The following is a 19858-nucleotide window of genomic DNA, read 5'->3' on the forward strand; positions in this document are numbered from 1 at the left end:
GAAGTTGCATAAATTATCAATTATAAATTATCTCCCTCATCAACACTACATGGCCAAAAGTATGTGGACACCTGACATTCTGCATCTCATCCAAAATCATGGGCATTACTAAGCATCACTCACACTCACATACTAAGCATCACGCACACTCACATACTAAGCATCACTCACACTCACATACTAAGCAGCACTCACACTCACATACTAAGCAGCACTCACACTCACATACTAAATCACTCACACTTACAGACTAAGCATCACTCACACTCACATACTAAGCATCACTCACATACTAAATCACTCACACTTACAGACTAAGCATCACTCACACTCACATACTAAATCACTCACACTTACAGACTAAGCATCACTCACACTCACATACTAAGCAGCACTCACACTCACATACTAAGCATCACTCACACTCACATAGTAAGCATCACTCACACTGATATACTAAGCTACACACTGACACACTAAGTCATAAATGACACCACCCCTTCCTATCCGCAGGCGTTAATTACACCATACGCTCCGACCAGCATCCTCTCGCCAACTGATTCCCATTCCTGCAGCTGCCAAGCTGCTGCTCCTGATGGTGGAACGACCTTCACCAGTCAGTCAGGAAGGCAGATTCCCTGCCTGCTAAGACTACACCTCAATGTTTGTATGTTAAAAATATCTTTATTGCAGGTCCTGTGGCAACCACCTTGACAGTGGGGCTGATATGGTTGAAACTTTGCCTGTCTCTAGCTGTTGTGCTTGCTTGTAGTGAATGTGTGTGTGTGTGTGTGTGTGTGCGTGTGTGCATGTGTGTGTGTGTGTGTGCGTGTGTGTGTGTGCGTGTGTGCATGTGTGTGTGTGTGTGTGCGTGTGCGTGCGTGTGTGCGTGTGTGTGTGTGCGTGCGTGTGCGTGCTAATTTCTCTTCCCGCTGTAACACCCCTTTTCTCAAAGCCACATTACTGAGGGTAACACCGCGCATGCTGTGGAATGGGCTCCTGTATTAGCGATGGCGATAAGAAGCTGAGAGCGCCGCCATCCCTCCTGTTATAAAGGGTAAGGGCCAGATAACCATGCAAACGCACAGGTCTCATACTGCTACTCCGGTTCATATGAACGGGAAAACCTTAAGGACCGAGCCGCCCGCGCCCGCGTAAATACCGCGTAGGTGCCTCCCCCCTCCCGCCCCCCCCCCACCTGTCCTCGACACAGGCAATGCCGCGACCCCCTGGGAGCTGACGGCCGCGGCTCTCTCTCTGTTTCCTGCCCCGCGTTCGGCTCCTGGCGTTAAGCACGGACTGACGCGTCCGCTGAGGCAACCGCACCTCTGCGTGCGAAGCAGTGGATTAACAGCCAAGGACAGTCCACAAAAGCCCTTTCCTAACCCAATCAAAAGCCCTTTCCTAAGCCAATCAAAAGCCCCCGTTTCCTGGCGGTTTTGATCCACTACACAGCCAAAGATATAACAGAAATAACAGTTTTTGTATTTGGCTCAATTGTGAAAATATTGCTAGAGATAGATTAATCATTTTTTAATACAAACAACCTACATCCCTTGGCTATGATTACACAACACAATGAAATTTCTGGGACATACCATTCATTAGCAATCTGACCGAAAGTACCAAGAGTGAAATCTCACAATTAATCATGAGGCTGCGGTGCAGGGTACATCATAATAGCTTTAAAAATTAACACAAAGGCAATTCAATAAAACACAAAGGCAATATTATTATTATTATTATTATTATTATTATTATTATTATTAATCCTTTATTTAACCAGGGAAGATCCATTGAGAACAGGTTTCTCTTTTTGAAGGATGCCCCAGGAGAAAAGCCAAAGAGAACAGTGGCAAGTAGGAAGTCAGACAGAGAACAGGGGTAAAGCCCCAGGAGCAGTTGGTTGGGTTAAGGGCTTTGTTCAAGAGCCCGTCGGCTGAGTTCTTTCTTGGGACCCAACTTCGTCTTTCCAGATAGAAGTCAGCAGCTCTATATGCCCACCAGGGGCTCAAACTGGCAACTCCACAGTTGCCTGTTGAATACCCTACCAGTAGGCTAAGGATAAAATTACATTTAAAAATGTATGGCATTGGACAAAGGCTTCATACTCCATGTTTACAAGATATTGAGCACATATTACAGAGCTGTATTCTGCCAGTATGGCTACATTGTGGCCTGGCATTTGAGATTTATTTAATTACTTTATCTGTGCTCACTTTTATTGCCTTTTATGTTGTTTGGGCCATAACGACTTTACACACAAGGAAATACTTTTCCCAATAATGCGCTTTTTGTTCTTGTTTTTCAATATTTCTCACGGCTTCCAATAAAGCGGGAAGGCCCGAAAGGAAACTGGTTTCAAATAACCGATTTATCTCAAGGTCCTTATCTGCAGCAAAACTGCTTTTCCAGTGACAACACACCACCACTTCTCTCTCTCTCTCTCTCCCTGGAGTCTGTTTGACATGGTCGTGTTACTTGTTCGGAATCCACCAAAAAGCCATTCAAGAATGCAGAGAAAGTGTTGCCAAGTTTTGCCTAAGCTATGCTTACCACTCAACCACCGCCTTGGCTGCTCAACGGCTCATGAAATAGGCTACTGTACGTTAACAGAGACGGGGAAAATGTTTTCAGAGCGGCCTTTTAGAGTTGCATTCTGGGTATTGCCAGGCAATTTCCCGCCGCAGAAACTGAATTTACAGTAGCGGGCCCTTTATCGCTCGTGACAGCTCCTGAGATAAAGGGTGGGCTTGTGTATTCTTCTGGTCCGTGAACGAATCCATCAGACGTGTCAACGCTGCGGCCTCGCCCAGCGCTGTGACTTCCTCCATCAATTCACTTCCCCCTTTCCTTCTGACACACGCACAGCCAGCCGCTATTCCTGTTCACTGTCTGTCTGCGCCCCAACCCCCCCCCTCCCCAACCTCCACCCCCCATCCTCCCAACCTAGATTCTTTATCTACCAAACAGTTCGCTTTAGTGGCCAGGCATCCACACTTTCGCCAATTAGGAGCACATTGATTCACCTCAGTCTTTAATTTGATTAGTTAACTTATTTTTATAAAATCTTTTTATGTAATAATTTGCAATTTAGCACAATATACATAATGCTAAAATGGGACTTCCATTATTCATGACCTGTATAGCTATTTCTGACAAGCTTAATAGGGTAAATACTCCAAAATAAGGAACGCTGGAGCACAATTTGCTCAGGGCAATAGACACTGTTTTAATGAACAGGGTCAGGAGTTTTTCACTCTAGTTTGACCATCCTGGCTGCTGAATACCAATCCAGTCCTCTTTTATTTAGCAGGATTGAAGTGTGTTGAGCATTATCTTTCTTGGGGTAAATAATCCCTCAGAACCCAAAAAGTGTAATTAAGAACAAGCACGTAACCGTCCAGAGACAGGACATTCACGTTTCCAAAAAATGCTTACCTGGGGTTTAGAAATGGACTCGTGACTCCCATCTCCCCTTTATCTCAGCATTTTCCATTTGATTTTTTTTGACAGGGTGAAATGCGACACAGCTTTTAAAAAAAAGAAAATAACTTGGCAGCTGGTATCCCCCCCCCCCCTCACCCCCCTGCCAGTTCTACGCATTGCTGCCAAAAATGAGTTTTTCATTCAAAATTGAGCTTTTCTGACTTCAGGTCAGCGAGCAACAGTCAAGGCTTCTGCAATCATTCTGCAATGCAGTCGCCCTGCTGCTGCTTCAAGCCAACATTGTGAGGACGCTGTAGATGGGACACCAACCGACATGAAGATGAGACCATGATGTTCCCTTACAAGGACCATAAGAGGAGGATTTTAGTTACGGTAATATACTAAATTTCATTTTTTTTTGTGTGTGTCTGTGTTTGTGGTACCATATTCTTAGCATATTATATTACTATTTTCTTAAATAGAAAGTTCCTTTTAACACTGTGAAATGAAGGGTTAACTAGGGATTACCCAGAAGGCATTGCCAGTTTACCTTGTACTCCAGCTGTTTTGCTGTTGCCCCCCGCTGCTCCAGATCCTTGTCTCTGTAAAAAAGAAGAAAAAAAAACACATGAAAACAAAGATTACACTTTGGTTTACAAAAAGCAATTCCATACACACCAGTAACATCACAAAGGGGAGGTGTCTAAGAGAGGTTTACAGGGCATGGCTGTTAGAAAATAACTGCAGGGACGGAGTATAGCACAGTGGGTAAGGAACTGGGCTTGTAACCGAAAGGTCGCAGGTTCGATTCCCGGGTAAGGACACTGCCGTTGTACCCTTGAGCAAGGTACTTAACCTGCATTGCTTCAGTATATATCCAGCTGTATAAATGGATGCAGTGTAAATGCTGTGTAAAAGTTGTGTAAGTCGCTCTGGATAAGAGCGTCTGCTAAATGCCTGTAATGTAATGTAATGTAGAAAACAGGTGCCGTAGCCGTACATGTTGCATTTACTGCAGTGCTCCAGTGTGAGGCGCTATCAGCTGGAATGAGGAGGACAGAAAAGGGGACACGTACGTAGTGTCATCAATTGGAGGTCAGGCCCATTTGATGACATCATCAGCTTCATCATGTTGCTGCACTCCATAAAGGACAGAATTGATTATGCTGAAGGGCCAAAAACCCCCCCCCACCCCTCAACCTCCATCCCCAGCCGGGCCACATCATCGATTGTGTGCTCTTTGGAGAGTGGCATGGCTCAGAGTATCTGAAGCCTGACTGTGCAGTGACAGCATGCCCTGGACTGTCCCTGGCAGGAGTGGCCATCCACACATCATCAGGCTGCCATTTTCTGCCAGCGCTGGACAAATGGCGATAAAATCAGCAAAACTGACAAAAACTGAGGCGCAAGCTGGCATGCTGAAGGATAACTCACCCTTGATGTGTGACTGATGCTAATTTCATTATATTGATTCATCATTTACAAATTCTGATTGATAAGGCGACATCAAAAAGATATAAACTCACACAATATGTCTGCCTAATACTATATCTATATGTGACAAAAAAGCATTTTGTCTCTTTGAATGAATGCTGCATGGAGGAAGCAGCCATTCATTTTTTGAAATTTGGCATCTCCTATACCACCTGAATTGGAATGTCCAGTTCGCAAACTATGTGCAGGTGTGCTCAGGTACACCCCGGCTGTGAGTTCGGAAGAGCGAAGGCAACTCAGGGTTCTCCTCCAAAACACGAGCATGCCAGCCAGCCGCTGGGAAACACTTTATTCTATTAGTTTTCTGAAACATAACAATAAAACAGGCACTCCATCTCACACAGAACGGTCACTGTCATTCTGTGGGATATAACCCATAAGACACATTTTAATAGAGAAGCACAGCTTTGGCAGTGTGTGAATTCTGTGCTTGTGAGGACAGATGGAAATTTCCCACCGCAACACCAGAGGATAACTCGTTTGTGTTAAGTAGGGGGACGTCACTGCATTTGCAATGGGGGAGATTATAGGGATATTCTTAGAGGGAGATTACAGTCGCCCTTTTAAATATTCATCAAGCGAGAGTGATATTAGGGAGCAAAGGCAATTGAAACAAGGATAAATGAAGTCGGTCAAAAGGTGGTCCTCACTGCCCACAATGCACCAGGATTCCTACGAAAGACCACATAACATGGGACTAATTCCAGGACATTCAATGTCTTTTAATAGCCTTTACAGTGTTATACTGTAACCTATGTGAAAAAAGTCAACTTATTTTATTCTTTAAAGGTGTTTCCCAGGGATTTCAAGGCAACTTTAGTGAGATTTTAATCATGCTTTTTATAGAATAACATATAAAAATATTGCTTTCCATTGAAAGTCTAATTTTCTGTCCTATAAGTTAACTGTATTTCACTCCATCCTTGCCACCATAGCCAAACTGCACCAGCATAATCTAAATACAGAATTTTAGAAAGATTAAATGTGCTACAAAAATGAACTGAACATAGTACATATTATAGCGATCATATTTGTCAGACAGTTGATGCTTTCTAGCTAGCTAGCAATGCAGTATAATGGTATGCCACTTCAGCTTAGCTTTATACATAACCATCCTAGCAAGACCTAGCAAGAGAATGTTAACTGCATTTTTATTAAATTGAAAGTAATGCTTTGTTTGGGTCTAATATCCTATTTGAAAGATTGACATTTAATTTCAATTTTGTGATCAAGAATTAACTATATCTTCTTACACCATAGACAACACTTGTTAAATTGAACGTGTGAAATGGAATTGAACAGAACAAGTCGCATGGAAACTGAATTTAAATGGAAGCTAAAGTAAACGAAATCCAAGCTGAATGGAATCATCAAATTGGAGTGGAGCGGAATCAGATCGAATTATTGCATTTGTAAGTGTATCTTTCCTGTATTATATCGTAGACCATGTATTGAGATGCGTATCGAGTCTTCTGAAAGGGAAAGGTTCACATGAACCCCTAGCTGGAATATATAAAATAAACAGAAAGTTAACATCGCTCATACTATTATCACATTAGAAAAACAGCTTCCTTTCTTGCAAAATATCAATGGGAGTTTAGTGGATGTCAGTTTGGGATTCAGCGGGGAAAAATATCGGAGGACCTTCACACTGAACAATTGCATCATCGATTCTTTGAGGGAGGTGGGCGTGACCGGAGTGATCCTGCCCCGTCGTTATGGAAACCAGCAGCCCCCCGACTACCACGCAGAGAAACTCTTGCTTTGAGTGTTTCGTCCCGCTGGGCCCGAAGACCCGGGGGGCTCAGCTGCTCGGTGAAGGAAGTGTCACCCCGAGTGTCACCCTAAAAGGCTCATTACCCACAATAAGCCCCATCTCAGAATAAACGAATATGCATTCTCGAGGATACACTCAGAGAAGTCTGTTGGTCCCCGCTGCTCATTTTGACACCCGGGATCCATCTTGTGATTGATGTCCTTGGGTCTGCGCCAAGCCTGCCTGTGCGTCGTTTTTCTCCAGGAAAGTCAACAAACACTTCGCAGAAGAATGTGGCCCATAAAGCAGAGGCGTCTTTCTTCGTAGTTCTACCGCCGAGATGAAATATTAAAACTGCATTAGCTCCTAATGTAAATTATTTAAAGGCAACTAATCTAATTGTGGCAACGTTGTTTAAATAATCGCTCAGCTTGTGTTGCAGTCACATTGTGCTACAGATTCTCCTCAGCCCCTGATTTTAGTCCATCCTTTCTGCCTCTTTACCATGGGTCAGGTGTGTCAAACTCCAGTCCTGGAGGGCCATGGTGCCTGCAGGTATAACTTCAGTCCTGGAGAGCCATGGTGCCTGCAGGCTTAACTCCAGTCCTGGAGGGCTGCAGTGCCTGCAGGTTTAACTCAAGTCCTGGAGGACTGCAGTGTCTGCTGGTGTTTGGCATGTTTAAGTGATTAATTCAAGTCATTGACTAAAGAGTCCACACATCTTGTTTTCAAGGCCTTAACTGGTTGCTGATTGAAAGGAAACTACAAATATCTACAGACACTGGAGTTTACCATCCCTGCCACAAGGATTGAGAACAGTAGTTTCCAGCACTAAATTACAGTACAATGGCACAGTATTCCACCAGGTTACGCCCTCAGTGAGTTTGGGTTTCTCAGGCCTAGGTGGTGGGGAGGCAGAACTCTCGATCTTCAGACTAAGGAGCTAAGAGCAGAGGCGGACTTTGCCTACACAATTGCATAGGTCTCCAGACACCTGGGGGTCCCCTGCTGGCTACAAGTGGTAATGTACATATTAACTTTGAATATAGGTAAATACTGTATGAAGGCATCATTTCCATGGGGGAAGCAACTTTCATAACCAAACATGATAATGGCATGAAAAAATTGAGAACTCGTATATCCAAACCACTACTAGCATGTGTATTATTATTCACAATTATTAAAAATTTACAATGGTCTCCGCACATGTGCAGAAAACATATTGCAAACACCATAAATTAAAATCTGTTAATTAAATTAATGGTGATACTTTATTTGGCAGCAGCAGTCTTTTTTCTGATTTGCAAAGATTGCTGGGAAATATGCCTGTATGCTGTTGTCCAATGTCAAGTGTCTAAATTTTATAATATGATGATTCAGAATGATGCAACAGGTAGCCTAGTTTGGTAGTGAAATTTGAATGTCAGCTAGTTAGCTAGCGAGGTAGATCGCAAAGAGGAGCCTTAGCTACAACGAAGCGAATCAAAATGCCATATAAACACAAAAGTGGATCTCAGTAGAGAAAATGGACCGGCAAAAAAGGCAGCCAAGTTGCCAAAGTTGGATGGTCTTTTTTTAGAAGCAGTCACCAACCCGCAACTGAACCATAGCAAAACATCTGCGTGAACACGACTGTCAGTAAGGATATATCGATAACCTTCCCTACTCAACTGTCGTCATTCAAGACCTGTTTCAAAGCTGAGATCACTCAACACACCTCAGTCTACCGACTTGCAAAAATGCTTACAGTGGAACCCTATCCGCGTATAGTCTACCTTTCACTGAGGTGTGTAGCTGAAGTTACTGAACTGTTATGACATTAGCGGTCACAGTCGCAACAGCAGAGCACTCATTTTATAATTTAAAATGAATCAAGAACTATATAGGGCAGGAGAGACTTAATGGCCTGGCTACACTTTCTATTGGGCGCGTCAGAGCCCTTGAACTGCATTTGAAAGAAATTGTTGATGATTTTGCATAATGTAAGGTTGCCCTTCAAATGAGTGAGTAGACAAAGCGCTTTTCAAGGGGGAACAGTGTGGGTTTTCTGATCAGCCTCAGTGCCAATCTGTTATAATTTGTTTCCGATTTGTGTGAGCAAAGCTGCCATGATAACCTTAAGCTCTAATCAAGAAATTTCCATTAAGGATAACGTAATCCACGTGCACTGTTTCTTACAGTGCAGGACCAGATCATTTTCAAGCTCCAGAACTATAAGTAGGGTGGGTGAGGGTGTGTTTAGTGAATGATTTTTTTTTTTATCTTGAAAATTGTTTACTACAGATGAGAAATGGGTATACTAGTGACATTTTTAATGATTCTCGCATGTCACGTTTTTCATCATCGTGGTGTCCTAGATTTGAGGATATTCTCGCATTGCTCTCTGTAGCTTTTGAGTATTTGAGGGCAGTGAAAGTCAAGGTGGATTTTATTGTAAGATGATTAGGTGGTTAGCTAGATAGTATCGTTAAATTCTGTGCAATTTTTGGCCATAGCAATACTTGCTATATAGCTAGCAGGCTAATGATCTCCTAGCCCATTGATAGAGTTGGGAAATCAGTAAATAATAACATATGCATTGTGTACGTGTAGGCCTGGTGATATGCTTTTCCCATGAAATAAAGCTATTGCTTTATTTATCTCTAAAAAAATCACTACAATCCTGTTGCATGTAAAACCCTCTGTCTTGCATAGGCTATGCAATAAGTCAGGATATGCACAGCGACTTTGCTATTCGCTAAAATTTGCTGACAAGCCCCTCACCCCCTCCTCAGATCTCAGGGTGCTGCATTCTGCAACACCCCCACCCCCTGCCCCCCACCAAATGTTCAAGAGGAAAAGTGCCACCCTTGGGTAAATATATCATTGAAAAATAGCTTGACAAATTGCACATTCTGTAAGATAAATTAAAATAACACAAAACATTTGATTTTATGAACCAAACACATCCTGACTCCATACTTAGTCACAGAAGTCGAGCGATTTTTAAATTACATCAGAGATACGTTAGGCATACAGCACGGTTCTTTACTCACTCACCCGAAAGCTAAAACAGGCGCTAAAATATTCATACGTATTTGAAAATAATGCTACCAACACTATGCGCACATACAGGCTGGCTGGGTTGCAATTTTCCCCCCTGCTGTCTTCTTGTTTGTTCTCAAAATCTGACAGTTGGTGGATTTACACAAGCAAAGGAACCTTTCCACTTGCAGGCAATGAGGGGTGGGGCGGGCCAGGGGGTACCTCTTACCACAGGCAGGGGAGGGGTTGACCAATTTGGCAGAATTTATGGAACCCACTGTAGCTTCTTTCACAGTGAACTGCTTTGTCAGCACCCTGTCAGGAGTTTTATGGGCCTCCCAAACTGAGCTTTGCTTGGGGCCCTGCAATTGATAAATCAGCCAGTGCCGATGGGTGCATAGAGTCAGAGTTCTAATGTACCCAGGGCCAGTGTGTGTGCGCGTGTATGTGCGTGCGCGTGCCTCTGTGTGCGCACGCATGTGCACGTACGTGCATGCATGAGTGCGTATGTGCGCGTGTGTGTGTATCTGCACATACGTACGTACGTGAATGTATATGTGCTTGTGTGTATATATATGTGTGTGGGTGTGGGGGGGGGGGGGCGGGGGGCATCCATAGTGAAGCAATTTTCAAATCACGGAATGTCACCCAGCACCCCTATCTGCCCGGTCCCCACACAAAAAAAGGGTTTGGAGCTGTGGGGACATCAGCTAAAATTTTCAGCTGACAATCATGTTTGCTCAGATAGACAAGGGGGCGATTTCTGTGAGTGAAGAGAGGAGAGGACAGGAGGACAGAAAGGAGGGAGGGAGGGAGAGGAGAGGTGTGGAGAGGAGGGAGGCAGATCAATACCCTCAGTAGTTCAGAGGATCTCTCAGGCAGACACTGACATTGGGGGGGGATCAGAGAGAATGTGTGGGCAGTGGCCATGCTCTCTCCATGCAGGGAGGAGAGGGGTGGAGCTGAAATATTAAACCATTCAAAGGAAGAGGAGGAGGAGAAGGAGGAGCTTCCACGTTTCATCTGAAAAACAATCAGCCACCAGAGGTTCGTTCAGGGCCTAAAGCAGCTGGCTGCACACAGCCCAGCAGGACATTAAGGTGGACAGATGCCTGGTTAGAATTGAGCCCTGCAAAAGCACTGTGACCCCCAGCCCCAGGGTCCTGTAGCACTGTGACTCCCAGCCCCAGGGTCCTGTAGCACTGTGACCCCCAGCCCCAGGGTCCTGTAGCACTGTGACCCCCAGCCTCAGGATCCTGTAGCACTGTGACCCCCAGCCCCAGGGTCCTGTAGCACTGTGACCCCAGCCCCAGGGTCCTGTAGCACTGTGACCCCCAGCCCCAGGGTCCTGTAGCATTGTGACCCCCCAGCCCCAGGGTCCTGTAGCACTGTGACCCCCAGCCCCAGGGTCCTGTAGCACTGTGACCCTCCAGCCCCAGGGTCCTGTAGCACTGTGACCCCCAGCCCCAGGGTCCTGTAGCACTGTGACCCCCAGCCCCAGGGTCCTGTAGCACTGTGACCCCCCAGCCCCAGGATCCTGTAACACTGTGACCCCCAGCCCCAGGATCCTGTAGCACTGTGACCCCCAGCCCCAGGGTCCTGTAGCACTGTGACCCCCACCCCAGGGTCCTGTAGCACTGTGACCCCCTCCAGCCCCAGGGTCCTGTAGCACTGTGACCCCCAGCCCCAGGGTCCTGTAGCACTGTGACCCCTCCAGCCCCAGGGTCCTGTAGCACTGTGACCCCCAGCCCCAGGGTCCTGTAGCACTGTGACCCCCAGCCCCAGGGTCCTGTAGCACTGTGACCCCCCAGCCCCAGGGTCCTGTAGCACTGTGACCCCCAGCCCCAGGATCCTGTAACACTGTGACCCCCAGCCCCAGGGTCCTGTAGCACTGTGACCCCCCAGCCCCAGGGTCCTGTAGCACTGTGACCCCCCCAGCCCCAGGGTCCTGTAGCATTGTGACCCCCAGCCCCAGGATCCTGTAGCACTGTGACCCCCAGCCCCAGGGTCCTGTAGCACTGTGACCCCCCCAGCCCCAGGGTCCTGTAGCACTGCAAAAGCACTGTGACCCCCAGCCCCAGACCAAGAGGTGTCCAGATGCATTTGGTCAGATAGTGTACATTACATTTTTAAAAAAAAATTGTGCAAATTAAATTAAGACAACGTTGCAGCAATAATCACGCAGACTTTGCAACCACTTTGTGAATTGATTGGCAGGGTGTAAACACAACACATACTGTACATGCATCTGTTACAGCGCCCCCACGTGACCAAACAGTGCCATGGCCTACGCTGCTGTGTAGCCACGTGTGCTCTGTTGCAGTGTTTCTTTCAGTGAAAGAGAGCTATTTACACAGGGCTTACATTCAAGGTCATTCCTGAGGGATGTGGAAGGGACGCTGCAGTGCAAACACTTTCGTACGGTATACCCACAGAGAAGACAGATTTCGAGTGTGTGTGTGTGTGGGGGGGGAACCTCGCTGCATTTTTCTTTCATTTTTTAGAAAACATTCCCCTCCCTCACTGGACGCACTCTCTCTTCTCCTCTCTTTCTCCACCTCAGTTTCATGGGTTAAGCATTTAGTCGTGTCAGGAAAGCTTGGGTGCTGTAATCGCTGAGCTGGCGAGATTGGCAGTGTTGTTTGCCCCCCCCCCCCCCCCCCCCCGCACCCACCCCCCCCCCCCCACTAACACTGCTCATGTGGCCCTGCATTATTACCGGAGCGCTTTCAATTCATTTTGAACGCTGCGCTTCGATGCAGCAGAAGAGTGGCTGGGGGGGCGGGGCAGGTGTGTGTTGTGCTTGTGTGAGTGGGTGGGGTGGGTGGGGTGGGGGAAAGCTCAGCTGGGGGACAAAATCTACACCAGGAAGCATACCTGACCCATGTGGATTTCCCCCCCATTTCCTGTTTGTCAGATCTGCAGAGACAGCCCTGTGGAATTCTGCTGTATTGTGTCACATCATCTCTGTGGTCTGCCGCTGAGGTGTGTATCGGTTGCGGGGGGGGGGGGGGCTTTATCTGCGCATCATCAGCAGGACCGCGCGCGCACCTCCACTCAGCAGCGGGGGCGTAACCGCAGGAAACGCTCTCCCCGGCGGAGCTTCCCCGGGGCCGACCGCGCCGCTCACCTCCTTCCCCACGTCACCGCAGAGCCGTTACAATCCGCCGCACGCCCCCCCGGTACGCCGCGGCCGCCGAACCGCAGCGCCCGCAAACGAGCTCACGACGGATCGCTGTTCTGAGGTTCTGCCGCGAGCGTCAGGTCGGCGCGGGAGATGAGAGAGTGATGCCGCAGAAAGCAGACGAGGGAAACTCTGTTATGGTAATCAGAGAGTACGTGTCACGCATAAATTACAGCAGCGCTGAGGAGGGAAGAGGAGGTGAGTTCCTCCGGCTCTGTGAGTACTGAGGGCTGTCCTCACACCCGCACACACACACTCACACACCCGCACACACACACTCACACACACACCCACACACACCCGCACACACACACTCACACACACTCACACTCACACACACACACTCACACTCACTGACACACACACACACACACACACTCACTGACACACACACACTCACACACCCACACACACAAACACACACACACACTGCACGCACACAGACACACACACACACACACGCACACACACTCACTGACACACACACACCCCCACACACACACACACACACTCACTGACACACACACACACACACCCCCACACACACACACACTGTACGCACACACATACACACTCATGCACGCGTGCTCGCATGCACATGTTCTTCAGGTGAGTCTTTCACAAGAAGCTTAAGCCAGTCCTGTTTTCAGAAACCTTTCTAAATACAGCACAGTGCGTGTTTCTGAAGGCAGCGCACAAACTTTCTATCGTGTCAGTCCGAGAGAATGTTCTAGAAAAAGGCGCAGTACAGACCCAATACGGCAAAGGCACAGTACAGACCCAATACGGCAAGCAAGTCTCTCGTCACTGCAAACAAAACAGTCGTGGCGCCATTCATTACGGGCGCTGCCTCAATTTACATCCCACCACCCAGCCCGCATGGCTGTCGTCATCTTCCCTGTAATGAACAGGTTGGCACAGCTCTCGGCCCCCTGGGAAACGTAGTCACGCATTTGAGCATGAGATAAGCTCATGCGATATCGCAGTCATTAAGGGGGCCACCGTAGCGGAGGAGAGTAATTGCTTTCTGTACCTGCTATGACAGGCATCGTGCTACGCTCACACAACCCACGTGGCCATAATTATAAACAGTTATCTCTTTCACTGTATTGATTCCTCTCCTGTCATTTTTATCCCTCTCTAGCCACGTCTCATTATATCCAGAGCAGGCCGGGAGAGTGCTGGAAGCTGATTGGTCGATCACCCCGCTTCCCGCGCTTGCCCAAACTGGTAATGTGCTAAAACTCCATCTCCGTTTCCAGACTGATAGGACACTGGCAGTTATGCAATGAACGGACACATAGCAAGTTGCTGGATTGGTCCAGAAGCACAGGAGGTTTTTTTCAGCTTTTCTCTACAATAATAGGCTGGCCTTTTTTCCGTTTTTAGCATTCCATTTTAGTGCGACAGCTCCAAACAGGCAGGACAACCAATTAGTGCTTTTCAGGGCTGAGACAAGCTGTGAGGTAGCAGCCGCCCATGGAAACCGTGCAGCTGTGTTTGTTTGTTTCAGTGGCTAGTTTATTCCAGTCGGGTACCATCGTGTGGACGTGTCATGAACCCAGACCCTGTTTTAATGATGCTGGGTATTTTGACCTCGGTAATTGTCTTGATTTTTTAATAGTTTTTCTTCATTTTTTAAATGCTTGTTCATATCGCCGTTAGTCTCCATCCTTGATACTCTGTATCTCAAGCTTCTGGAAAGAGATGTTGCAGTATTCCCAGATTGGTTTTCCTAAATCTGATTGGTTCTAGCAAGCTTAGACCAGAGTTAACTTATTATCAGTGGTTGAACTGGCTTGTCATCGCATTCAGTTGGAGTCCACTGAACACAAGACCATGATTCATTGCAAAAAGTAACTGACCCTCAGTTTGTCAGGGAAACACAAATAATGAAGCTAGGCAGATTTATCTCACATCAGAATGGGTTCACAGCTACCATACGGTTATGATCCTGAGTGATGCTCCATCACACTGAAAAACACAAAAGCCTTTTAGTAATGTGAGCATCCGTGGTGCACTGTGGCTGCTCTTTCTGGGCACAGAAGATCAGTAATGTGCTCCCGGGGAACAAAGAAGAAGGGAAGAGAAGAGCGGTAAAGAGAAGCACGATGAAGAGAACGCAGTGAAGAGAAGGTGAAGAAAAGCATGGTGAAGAGAAGTGTGGTGAAGAGAAGAACAGTGACGAGTACGCAGTGAAGAGAAGGCGAAGAGAAGCGTGGTGAAGATAAGGTGAAGAAAAGCATGGTGAAGAGAAGAGCAGTGAAGAGAAGGCGAAGAGAAGCGTGGTGAAGAGAAGTGCGGTGAAGAGAAGCATGGTGACAAGAATGCAGTGAAGAGAAGGCGAAGAGAAGCGTGGTGAATAGAAGCGTGGTGAAGAGAAGTGCAGTGAAGAGAAGCACGATGAAGAGAAGCGTGGTGAAGAGAAGCATGGTGGGTTCAGAGAGAACTGGCCACCAGCACATCAAGAGCGCCGGCAGAGGAAAGGTCTCATCTGATCTATGTCTATTCTGAGAACAGAGAGCCACCTGGTGTGAGACCCGCCCACACACACACACACACTCACACACATACACACCGCATGCACGCACACACACATGCACACACGCACGCACACACCCACACAATCACACACAAGCACACACACTCACACACACACATCGTGCGTGCACACACACACACTCTCTCTCACACACACACACACACTAATAACAGGCACCAACACACACACACTATAATCTGTTCTCTCTCATTTAACACAGCCTTCTGTCTGACACACAGCTCCGCGTGGCAATAAACCTGCGAAACGCCCTCGTTCCACATTCTCATCTCGAGCATATGCTGCTCACGCAAACTGCAGCTCTCTGGCCCACTCTGCGTAAGAGACGCGCAGAGAGAGAGAAGAAGTGGGTTTGGTGATAAATGGCGTGCGGTATCCCAGAGGGCTGTGTGGGGACAGCGAGATTCGTGAGGGCACTAAAATCAGGCGAGAGGAAGCCGTTGATGAGAAAGCCTTCGGGAGGAGTGACGTCAGGATGGCCTCCGGGCTCAAGGAGAATCGTCGGACCGGGGGAGGGGTTTGGAACGAGGAAGGTTGTTCAGAAAGAAGGAGGTTGTTCAGATCGGGAGAAGTTGTTCGTCGTGACCACGGCAGGGTTTAACACTGATTGGCGTAGATCTGGTGGCTCTTTGGGGCTCTCCCAAACCCTTTAATCAGCCTCTGCGGGGGGGGGGGGGGGGAACGAGCAGCGCTGTCAGGTTCCACCAGGGTCCCATCAGGCAAAGCGAGAGTCAGCGGAAAGCGTTGCCACGGTATTGCACCCTAACCGCCCCACCCACGTCTGATGCAGTCTGCCTTTGTGGAAGAGGTATCTACCCCAAGTCTTTGTCTTGGTAGTCCCTCAGTCCATGTCCAGTTTTAGGGAAGAATAAAATTTATTCTCTCACAGTCCTGTAGGAGGACCTCAGTCAACCCCTAAATCTCTCTCTCTCTCTCCCTCTCTTCCTGCAGATTACTGACAATTTTATAAAACCATTGTTGATTAGTAGATATTAATCAGCCATGGTTATTATAAAATTCAGTTCAAGCCATTTAGTTCTCTCACACTTCTCTCACACTCTCTCTCTCTGCAGTTTCTCTCTCTCTCAATGCAGTCTCTCTCTCTCTCACTCTCACTGCAGTCTCTCAAGGCCAAAGACCTTAAAAACTGCAGCTCTGTGCAACGCATGCTGGATTTCCGCCAAGGGCCCCAGGGGGGACCCACAGTAGTGCTCAAGAAATAATTGTTTTCTTGTCATTCCACACGTACACAACTCTTTATGATTTACATATACAGCACTCTCGCAGCACATACAATATACAGCACACACTCTCAGCAAATATACAGCACACACTCTCAGCAAATATACAGCACACACACTCTCAGCACATATACAGCACACACTCTCAGCACATATGCAGCACACACTCTCAGCACATATACAGCACACACTCTCTCAGCACACATACAGCACACACACTCTCAGCACATATACAGAACACACAGTCAGCACACATACAGCACACACACTCTCAGCACATATACAGCACACACACTCTCTCAGCACACATACAGCACACACTCAGCACATATACAGCACACACTCTCAGCACATATGCAGCACACACACTCTCAGCACATATACAGAACACACAGTCAGCACACATACAGCACACACTCTCAGCAAACATACAGAACACACACTCTCTCAGCACACATACAGCACACACACTCTCAGCACATATGCAGCACACACAGTCAGCACATATACAGCACACACTCTCAGCAAATATACAGCACACACACTCTCAGCACATATACAGCACACACTCTCAGCACATATACAGCACACACACTCTCTCAGCACACATACAGCACACACACTCTCAGCACATATACAGCACACACACTCTCTCAGCACATATACAGAACACACAGTCAGCACATATACAGCACACTCACTCACTCTCTCTTGGCTTTTCAGTGAGCCTGGTAAGTGCGCATCATAAGGGGGCAGGGCTTATGCTGGTGGTTATAAGCCACACCCCATTTGGGACCGGCACCGATATGTGGGCCAGTCGAAGGCATGGTGGATTTGGCAAAAGGGAGGGAAAAGACCCGTTTGGGTCCCTGTGCCAACACAGAAGTAAGCTGTGGATCGCAGTGGGGCAGCCTGAGGATGAGAGAACAGATCTACCGCTTGATAAAGGAAAGGCTGATCTGTGCTGGATGGTACATGGCTGCTTTTTGTGTGTGTATGTGTGCTTATGTGAGTGGGTACAAGCGATATAGCATGTGAGTGTGTGTCTGTGTGCTTATGAGAGTGTGGGTACAAGAGATATAGCATGTGAGTGTGTGTCTGTGTGCTTATGAGAGTGTGGGTACAAGAGATATAGCATGTGAGTGTGTGTATGTGTGCTTATGAGAGTGTGGGTACAAGAGATATAGCATGTGAGTGTGTGTATGTGTGCTTATGAGAGTGTGGGTACAAGAGATATAGCATGTGAGTGTGTGTCTGTGTGCTTATGTGAGTGTGGGTACAAGAGATATAGCATGTGAGTGTGTGTATGTGTGCTTATGAGAGTGTGGGTACAAGAGATATAGCATGTGAGTGTGGGTACAAGAGTTATAGCATGTGAGTGTGTGTATGTGTGCTTATGTGAGTGTGGGTACAAGAGATATAGCATGTGAGTGTGTGTCTGTGTGCTTATGAGAGTGTGGGTACAAGAGATATAGCATGCGAGTGTGTGTCTGTGTGCTTATGTGAGTGTGGGTACAAGCGATATAGCATGTGAGTGTGTTTCTGTGTGCTTATGAGTGTGGGTACAAGAGATATAGCATGTGAGTGTGTGTATGTGTGCTTATGAGTGTGGGTACAAGCGATATAGCATGTGAGTGTGTGTATGTGTGCTTATGAGTGTGGGTACAAGCGATATAGCATGTGAGTGTGTGTATGTGTGCTTATGTGAGCGTGGGTACAAGAGATATAGCATGTGAGTGTGTGTATGTGTGCTTATGTGAGCGTGGGTACAAGAGATATAGCATGTGAGTGTGTGTCTGTGTGCACCCGGTCCTGTGTTTGTGAGTCATGTTCTTTTTTAAACAATTTTTAAAGCAAGTCATCCCAGACGGATAAGCACCTACCATGGGCTCTTCTGCAAAGAGCCTCTTCTGCCGCTGCAGCGTTGTTGCGTAACGGCTGGGAAACTGGGTTTGTACCTCTGAGGCTCTCTGGGCTTGATTCCCAGGTGGGGCCCTGCCATAGTAAGGTACTAAACCTGAATCGCTTGCGATGATGTAACCGGACAGATGGAATTTTCTGGCTGTACAGTAATGGGTGTAGCTTCTCATATGATGTAAGTCTTCATAGCTCCACGACATTGAGAATGTTTCCACTACGAACCTCGTCCCAGAGCTTGCTGGGAAAATTCCAGAGAAGCTCCCCTGGATGCAGCTCTTCTTTAAAGAAGCCCTTTCCATGCTCGCCCCCTTCAGCGCCCTTTACCTCTCTTCAGCCCTGTTCAGCCCTCTTTAGTCCTCTTCAGCCCTGTTCAGCCCCCTTCAGCTTTCTTCAGCCCTGTCATCCCTCTTCAGCCCTCTTTAGTCCTCTTCAGCCCTCTTCAGCTCTCTTCAGCCCTCATCAGCCCTGTTCAGCCCCCTTCAACCCTATTTTATTCACAGCAAAGTGAATCTCAGTGTTGTGTGCAGTGGGAAGTTCTGCTGTGGGGTTTCCAAACACAGCCATTGTTTTAACAGTAGAGGGGGGGGAGGGCAGTTCTGGCTTGAGGGTGGTGATGTCACCACAGCTTCTCTTCTCTGGAATCGAGAACCCTCAGAGGGGTCTTCCTCTTAAAGGCGGCTGGTGTGCTAAGATTCCCGCTGGCGTGCGCCAGGCAGCGACAGCGAAGGAGGCTGCCGCTTGGCGGTCCGACCTTTGGGAAGTTGGTTACCAACGGCTGTGTATTCCGGGTCATAACCCCGCCGTGTCACACCGATTCCGATCGCGGCCTTTCCCGCCGTCTGACCACACCTCCTCCATGCAGCCAAGAGTTCGTTTGCTGATCTCTGCCCTGGTCTGGTGACGAGTAACCCACTTTATGGATTTGGGGTGTCTGCGTCTGGCCCCCGTCCCGCCACTGAGCTAGCCCTTTTCCCTACTGCCTGCTGGGAGGCCACCAACATTTCGCCGTGAGGATATGGCTACCATAGGTACGCCATCTGACTTTACAAAACAAGCAACATGATTAAGCAACATGATCACAATGTCTTTTACAGTAAAAAGGACATAAACCCTGCATTGCTGCTTTTATAAATGAAAGAAATTTGGTGAGACGCCACCATGTTGATGTGGAACCATTTTCTTTTTCCTCTGGTCTGTTTGGGGAGCTGTTCTCCCGCACTCCCTGCATTTCGGGTGGAGTGGCCGTGTAT

The 19858-nt window shown here is 47.5% G+C and overlaps 1 protein-coding gene across 1 annotated transcript in view; it reads right to left on the reverse strand.

The window, feature by feature from the left end:
* pcp4b (Purkinje cell protein 4b) overlaps window positions 1-19858 on the reverse strand; it is a 42101-nt gene that overhangs the window by 6861 nt on the left and 15382 nt on the right. The window contains exon 2 of the mRNA XM_064302900.1: window positions 3980-4031. Coding sequence (XP_064158970.1) covers window positions 3980-4031 — 52 coding nt within the window. The remainder of the gene's footprint in view (window positions 1-3979; window positions 4032-19858) is intronic.

The sequence above is a fragment of the Anguilla rostrata genome, chromosome 12, assembly GCF_018555375.3.
Source record: "Anguilla rostrata isolate EN2019 chromosome 12, ASM1855537v3, whole genome shotgun sequence".
In the NCBI taxonomy this organism is placed as follows: domain Eukaryota; kingdom Metazoa; phylum Chordata; class Actinopteri; order Anguilliformes; family Anguillidae; genus Anguilla; species Anguilla rostrata.